Source organism: Haliotis rufescens, unplaced genomic scaffold (genome assembly GCF_023055435.1).
Source record: "Haliotis rufescens isolate VD_foot unplaced genomic scaffold, xgHalRufe1.0.p SCAF_83, whole genome shotgun sequence".
Lineage (NCBI taxonomy): Eukaryota > Metazoa > Mollusca > Gastropoda > Lepetellida > Haliotidae > Haliotis > Haliotis rufescens.
In genome coordinates this window covers 324,791-333,550 of record NW_025964376.1, presented here as the reverse complement: position 1 = coordinate 333,550, position 8,760 = coordinate 324,791, and the positions used below count along the sequence as shown (strand labels likewise).

Genomic DNA, 8,760 nt, shown 5'->3' with positions numbered 1-8,760 from the left:
TCTGTTCTTGGGACACAGCACAGGAGTTTCCATTAGCTTTTCGGAACGAGATGAGATAAGCACTTTGTATGAGTCAGGATAAATGTAAATTATGTTTTTACCCTAAAAAATATATTTTCTGATCTTGAAGCAAAATTTGAAAGTAATCAAAGGTTTTATGATTCATGATAGTTAATTGTTGAAGAGGGAGTGATGTAACAACATTCTTTCTAGTAAGAAAATATAATGTTGAATTTTTATATTCAGTTTTGAACTCTTTAGTGTTCATCTTTGTTATGTAACCATTGTAACTATGTATTGGTGCAATATGTCTGTCTTTTGTTTGTTGTCTATTTACATTGTCATGATGAATAAAATTAATGTAATGAAACATATCCTCCCCTATTGTTTGTTTTTAGTTAAAATGGCTAAATAGGCTATATGTTTGTTTGTTGTTGAACATCGTACTGATCAGTATTCCAGCTATATATGACGGCTGTCTGGACTAGACAATCCAGTGATTGACATCACAAGCATCAACCAAGTCAAAGGGCCTGACCACCAAGCGTGGGTTGTTGAAAACCAATTCTAACCGGGATCTTAAGGATCAATAGGCCATGAGGTTATAGAATGAAAGACATTTTGCATTTTCAACCACTCGAAAATGACGTGAAAAACAACATTCAACCAAACCCACTCAGTCTAAAACAGAATATTTTCACTGTTGTATCTCTTTTATTACATTGCAACCTCAATAATAATAATTTACATTAATAAATGTTAATAAATCTAAATGATCTAGTTATCTTTGTTCACAAAAAATTACAGATGTAAATAACTCTGCAAAATTATCCTTTGAGCATTTTGATATAGTATGTAGTTTGGCTGCAGCTATTTCAGTCTTAATTTGGTGACCTATTTTACATTAGGAAGAAGTTTTGATACTATTTGAAAAGTCACCAGTGTGTATGCAGTACTCTAAATCTGCTATTGTTATGATTTGTCTCAAGGGAAATACAAATTAAACTGGTAAACAATGAAAACAGTGAATGGAATACAGAAGATGTTAAAACCTCAGACACGTTCACTTTGTGTTTCTTTCACAAGTAACCATAGTTACATTATAACACAAATCTTTGATTTGGGCAGTTTAAGTCTTTTAGAGAGTCTGTTTCGAAAAGACTCTGATGGACCTTTCTTGCCAGTTTTAGACTTTGTATCTTTTCCTCCTCCAACTTGGTTTGTAGTTTTAGTGGTACCAGTGGCATTCTGCTGTTTGACAGTGTCTTTCTTTTCATCAGTAGCTGTCTTCACATCAGCATTGCCTTCACCCTTTGCAGCCTCACCATCAACCAGTTCTTGCCAGTGCTTTCTGTTGTTAGCACAACCATCATACAAAGGGGCCAGGGCAGGATCAAAGTCACTGAAGAGTTTGTATATTGGCAAACAGATGAAATCTATGAAACCAACTTGCATCTTTGGTAGCTGATCCTGCTTTTCCCTGTCCATCATTGGGATGGGATTCTCTCCCAAGACATCCTTTTCCATGTCTCCTTGTTCAAAGAATTCACTGGCTACCATCTGAGCCGTTCGGAATTGAATTTCCCAAGGTTTGCAAATGGCTGCCACATCACATGCTGTCATCATCATAGCTGTTAAGAGATCTTTCAGCTCTGGTGTACTGAAATCCTTAACCCCTTTTTCTAAATGGCCCTTGAAATCAGCACGTTTCTTGAAGTAAAGTGCAAGGTCTGTTGATAGGATTGCATGCTCTAGAACACTCAAAGCCTTCCTGTAATTGTCTCCACTGAGGCTCTTAAAGATGTTATTTCCAGGGCTGTTTAGGATCATGATGCAGTGGTCAAAATGGTGATGTTCCATCACTGATGTACTGTATAACATTGCTAATGGAGATTCAGCCTTTACTTGGAATGCATTGTTTGTACCCCTGTGGTCAAGGTCATGACAAAGGCAAGCTGCAAGTATAGCAAATATTTCAATATCATCAAATGTCTTTCCAAGTTTACCTGTGTACATGATGGTAAACATACTTTGAAATACGTTGAAGGCATGGCGCCAGTTGTGATAGGTGACTGGTCTGTAATTCTTTTTTACGCTGAGTGTCCATCGACATAAGACATCGTATGGAACCTTGAGCTTTTCCACTGCTCCTACTTCACAGAAAATCTTGATCACTGCCCTGCATGTGTCTAATTCATCCATCTCAGAGTCATCAAATATGTATGTGTACAAACCCCACTCCTCAGCAGACGGCAAATCTGCCTTTACCAGCTTTTGGGTTTCTTCCTCTGAAGCTGTGGCATGATAGGATAGGACTTCAAGGGCAACCTTCTGTTTTGCCATCAATTTACAGACGTTTTCATACATGATACAGTTGTGAATACCAAGTCCAGTGAATATTGAAAATGCCTCGATGATGTTTTCATCATTCTCATTGAAACCCATACCATTTGACTTGTTAATCAATTGAGTAACACCAATTATTTCCATTTTGCTGTTAAAGATGGGCACACACAAGATACTTTTGGATTTGAAACCACTGCTATCAACAAAGTGAGCATTTCCAAATCTACTTTCAAATTCAAGGTCTGGAATGTTTATTGACATTTTTTCGAAAACTACAAGTTTCGAGACTTTGGTATTTTGGGCCATTGCAATGTCCCCAGCACTTGGAATTTCAATATTTCCGTTTCCCTTTTCAGATAGTACAAAGACAGTTGAAAATCTTACGTCATCTGCAGAAGCGTACGTCCTCTCATCGGCAACTTCATGTTCATCAGAAGACTCAAAGGTAATTTGTGCAGAAAAATCAGATAGTAGATATACACTGCAACGTTCGCATTTCAACAACTGTTGTGCATCAACCATTATCTTCTGTACAAGTTGCTGGAGGCGTGTTTGTTCCTCGAATACCCCACGTGCTAAATTGAGCAGAAGCTGATTCCTCTGGTATTCCTTTATTGACATCTCAAAGAGTTGTGCGTTCATGATGCCAATCCCACAAAAGGTAAGGTACTTTTTGAAGATTTCAATATCTTTGGCAACAAAATCGTGCGAACCATAAATCTTATTGATGATCTGAGCAACACCAATAACCTCTCCATCGTGGTTTACGATGGGCATACACAAAATACTATGTGTACGGTAACCGGTTTTCTTGTCAATGGCTTGATTGAATCTTGGGTCGTCGTATGCTTCTTTAATGTTTACTGTTTCTTTTGTCAGGGCAACATGGCCAGCAATCCCTCTTCCAAAGGGAACTTTAATTTCAGTTTCTTCGGTATGAAGGGACTCTTCAAGGGTTGAAGTCTGTGTGACGTCAAACAGCTTGGACACAAGGTATTTGTGATCTACTGTACCTCTTGCAAGAAACAAACTTCCTCTATCACTCTTGGTCAACAAGCTGACATTTCTCAGAATCTTGTGACAAAGGACGTTTACATCCAGTTCGCTTGCGATGTCTCGCACTAGTTCCATAAAAACGTCATTTTCGTTCATTTCATCCAGTTTACTCGCGGCAATTATGTTTGAAGCAACTTTATTGACAGGTGGATCCCCATTCAAATATTTCTTCAAAATTTTACTTGCCATGACATTTTTGGCAACTGAAGATAACTTGGCTGAGTCGTCCTTCTTCTTCAATACTTCAATGCTATTTACGACGTCTCTAGGCGCATTTGCAATGTACTTTGGCAGGAAAGAAGGGTTGGAGTTCAACCACTCCTCCACATTTTTCTCCGTGACAGACATTTTCACTTTTGATAACAGTATATGTCTGAAATATAAATGATAATGTGTATCAAATGACGATGTTTGCATGATATAGTGGCGGTATTTTGGATAACTTGCATATTGTTAGAATGGTCATTTAAGATATGTACGGTTAAGTTTTTGATACATTTTGAATGAAACCATGAAAGTAGTGTGTCAGTATATCCAAATACAGATTTAAGGTAAAGAATATGGAAAATGAGTCATCAGATTGGAGTATAATTTGGCAAATGGAAATGTTTGTTTATTCTCCTTTTATGAATTAAGAGACATACTGAACTTTACAAACAATTAAAAACGCAAGCTTAACAAGCAACTAGATTCTATTAACTAGCAAAGTTATGTATATTTTGACTACTCCACATCATGGAATGTTATGCAAATTTTCTCAAAATCGTGAAAGAGATACAATAATGATCACGTTTATGTGGAGATATCATGCTGATTGACCTTCGGGAATCACTTTTATTGATAATATACCATTGTCTACTGAAAAATGTATGTTTTTGAAGAGGAGCATATTGTTTCTTTTCATCATTTTTTAAAATAAATTCATTATCCTCAACCTATTAAATATAATTATTTTTTTATCAATGAAATTAATCTTGTAGGAAAAGATTATATGGCAGCATCATTTATAGAATATGACACAATATTAGTCTGGGACGGAGTTCACATTGTTGTGACGGAGTGCAAAATGTCATCAGCTAAAACTTGAACTGGGGTGAACAAAACTTGCCATATGCAAAATAACAAAATAGGCTTGCATACTACTGACTACAGAAAACATGAAAATAACTGCTTAAGATGTATTGCCATGCACACACAAGTGGAAGATATCAAAATCTTTGTGACGTAGTTGACATGGAGTATACAGGCAATGTCAGTGTGCAACTAACAACTATTTAACTATTGATAGTAGCCAAGTCCTGTATGAACATCTAGTGGACAACATCTGCAGATGACAATGTGCATCAGTTTAGACGCTTTGAACAAGTCTGATTATCTTGGTGGCTCGATGTAAATCTTCCAAGGAACACTTCCAATGGGCAAAATCGGCACGAAATGATTTGGAACCCAATGATTCTTCTTATTGGCAGTGCCTGGTATTTGTCCACATGATGAGGAGTGGTTTGGATGAACTGCGCTATGGAACCCATGCGATACAGCAGACGGTTAAGGGCCCACTTGCACAAAGCGATCTTAGCGCTAAGATGATCGTAACTCCCATACTTAAACATAAGCTTATGATAGTCTTAGCGCTTTGTACAAGTGGTCCCTGGTCTTCCTGGGTGCCGTTGTACAAAACGATTGTTGTAAGTCTATGTTAAGGTATGGGAGTTACGATCACCTTAGCGCTAAGATCGCTTTGTACAACGGCACCCTGAACATACAAATTTCCCTTTTTGGATACACATTCAGCAAATGAATACCCAAACTGCTTGCAATTGCCATAATGATGTCTATCGCCTCCTTTTCGTAGATGCGGTTCAAAGATTCTTTGCCATATTGGTTCCGACAACAAAATGTCCACTCCGTCACATACTTCATCAAATTGCAAACTGATTTGTCATACACACACTTAACAGAATGAAAATGCAGCAGCATATTCTAAATTAAGCTTTTTATATAATTCACCCATGGTATATTTGTTATTCATATGTACCAGTAAACATCAAATGTCAAAATTATTACTAAAATGTCCACTCCGTCACATCTGTGTATCCACTCTGCCACAGATTTTGGCAAGTATGCAAACTGATGCACCACAATGTTACTTAAAACATTCAGACAATACAGGAGAATACCCGATCATGTTAGTCGCCTCTTACGACAAGCATGAGTTGCTGAAGACCAATTCTAACCCGGATCTTCATGGGCGGTAACTTTACTTGTGTAAAGTCGTAAATGTTTATTCCTTTTCGTTGATATACTGATGCACTAATACAATCTGTGATGTGAACTAGACCCTTGGGCTTGGTATATACACTATCCCTGTCCTAACGAAAGAATTTACTGAAAATCATTAATTTCTGTCAACCGGCAACCCACATTCTTCAAAGAATGTATTGACTCTGCGGTTCAACCTAAAGAACTAAAAAGAACTCAGATTTGGACTCCCAAATATCTAAAATTTATCTATTTATTAGAGCAGACGAATCGTTTTAAAAAATAGTAACAAGCAATGACGCACATGAATAAGCCAACCAGTCATGGTAAACAACTTCCTCAGCGATAAGCAAGTTCGTCTGCCTTGTTTCATTGAATAGAGATGAAACCCAAGGGAGTATGATATTAAAAATATTGAGAATCAACATTAGTCGGGCTTGATGAAAAAGTTCACGTCGCGTTTTCAAAAACATCATGCCAGCAAGTAGCATATGTTTTATCTAGTACTAAAAGAGATTGAACTAACCTGTATAAGTTTTGAGTTTGGAGCTATAAAACAGGCGTCTTAATCCGATGCTTCCACCACATTGCTATTCCCATTCCTGTGGCCGGGAAAGCATTGGAATTTCGGCCGAAACTTCATCACTATGGCCGTTTGAGACTCTCCGCCCGTGACGTCATGTGATTATGACGTCACTTCCCTGTTAGCACTGTATTGTTTGACGTCATGGATAGCAACGTATACTAAGCTGGGCCCCGTCTCCAATATAACAAGTTGACGACGCGCATAGGGAGCCGGGAACCAGCTTAAACGTTAAGCTGGTTCCCGGCTCCCTATGCGCGTCGTCAACTTGCGCCAAATTGTAATATGAGAGACGGGGCCCAGCTTAGGTTCTCAGCAATCGTTCGATCATGCCCGTCAATCCTCTGCTGTCAGATTGGTTCTCCAGTATCCTTATCATCACATTCATGACCAACTCATGTTACTCCGGGAAAAGCCGAATAACTTCTTGCAGTTTACGGAAGGGGGAAGAGGTGACAAAAGATTATCATGGGCCCCTTATCATTCAAGGCAAACGAAGTCAATTATCGAAATCAATTTATGTCGAAAAATGTATGTTCATGTCAAATTCACGTCGAGCATTGATATTTATTTTATTATGTTCAAGTAATAAACATGTATTACGTATTTGCGATGCGCTAATAACCTAATGGTTAATACTGAAAGTAACAAACGTACTAGACGTGGACATTTTAACCAATGATGTTCTTATTTTAGAATTGAGTTGGCCTTGTTTGGGAGAATATTTTTGCGGGTTAAACTAATAATAAAGTACGATTTGTATAATAATAACTTGTCCATCACTGATGCACAATTGTCAGTGCATCTAATCAGAGACCATATTGTATGGTCTCTGATCGAATCCTCTTTAACTCGCTTAATATGTTTTTATTATCTTCGAATACCGTACTTCGTACCCGTCCCAGACATGGTTGAGTTAAAATAAAATATCTACGTAAATGTACTAGTAGATTTGAAACAGAAATACAAGACTCTATCCTGTAAATCCAGAAACTGTTTTAATACATGCACAAATTTTATTCGTTGGTTTATCGCCATCTTGCCAGATTTCAGATTCATTGAATTCTCAATAAACTACCAATATTTTTAAAGTCTTCTGTGAATATGTAACAGTACCATACAAGAAGAAGCCGATGGGATAAAAATGACAACAAATCTGAAAATGTGCATGTTAGCTGATTAACACCGCAGTCGGCAATGTTCCATGCTGTAAAAATCGATGTTGGACAAACAATTGATCAATATACACTACTCATCTACTGATAAGCATACTGTGCTAGCTCACACGCATACGAAAGTCGTATACATACCAGTAAGGTATACTGCGAATTGCGGCGCCTTAGACGGGGAATGAGGAGCCCCTCTTGCCTGTAAATTGCTTATAAATGAGTGTTCTTATAACGAATTAAGGTTTTGACAATCATGATTATCGTTAATCGAAATCACCAAGGGTGTATTCTGATGCACGTAAGTAGTATAGTCTCAGTCCGCAGAAACCTTTTTTTGGTTGAGGGAGGTTGAGGGAAAATAGGGAAGGTGATTATTCATAGCTAATGTATAGCAGAGAGACTAAGCGACCGGCCGCCCATAACAATGTCAACATACCCCGGCCTTACAATTAATGTCAACATACCAGCCTCGCCTGAAGCTTCCCATTCATAAATTGTGTGACCAGTGTCCCGTATTTATGATATGTTAGGGAAGATGTGTTGTACATTTGTTATTTTAAAAGGGAGTTATTTCAGAGAGGATATATATGGGTATTCCCCTCATTAAACCTTTCTTTCGTTGGTGTCTATTAAACGTATCCGGTATTTAATACGTTTGAATGATGTAGGAAAGTATGTGCGTGTAGATGTTGTACCTATATCCGAACACGAATGTATGACACCTTTCAATAGATCAATTACGGTTCTAACCACGACACGCAACATGACTATGAGCGTGGTTAGCAGTTCATATTTATAAACACATCGTAAATGACATATTTCTGATGAATGAACTCGCCCGCACACATGTCTATAGGGTTATGTTCGCCCGAACTGTAAACAGTGACACATTGATAACAGGAAGGGTAAAATACGCGTTTCAACTCACCATTTAAATGATGACATTACTTTTTAGATGTATTGGTATCAGTGAGTGAGTGAATTTAGTTTTACGCCACACTCGGCATTATTCCAGCTCTAGGACGGTGGTCTGTCAATAAACGAGCTTGGACCAGACAATCCAGTGATCAACAGCATTAGCAGCGATCTGTGCAACTAGGAACCGATGGCACGTGTCATCCGAGTCGGACCAACCGATCCCCGTCAGTCGCCGATAAGCATGGGTTACTGAAGGTCGATTTTTATAACCCGGACCTTCACGGGTGTAGTATGACGAAGACTATATACTAATATGATCGCTTTTTTTAACATACTCACAAGTGTGCTGTGAAGAAAAGAGTGTCTTCCAAGAATCCCTGCACGTGTAAGACAGTATAAACTCTACAGTAGTGTAGCCCAACAAATAGT

General features: G+C 38.1%; 1 protein-coding gene across 1 annotated transcript; it reads right to left on the bottom strand.

Moving 5' to 3' along the window:
• Positions 1 to 11: 11 nt before the first annotated feature.
• On the bottom strand, positions 12 to 6,345 carry LOC124145353 (cGMP-specific 3',5'-cyclic phosphodiesterase-like). Its single transcript, XM_046515098.2, has 2 exons — positions 6,188 to 6,345; positions 12 to 3,775 (listed from the first exon to the last, which is right to left on the bottom strand). The coding sequence occupies exon 2, from the start codon at positions 3,748 to 3,750 to the stop codon at positions 1,096 to 1,098; it is 2,655 nt and encodes an 884-aa protein (XP_046371054.1). The 5' UTR covers positions 3,751 to 3,775; positions 6,188 to 6,345; the 3' UTR covers positions 12 to 1,095.
• Positions 6,346 to 8,760: the final 2,415 nt, after the last annotated feature.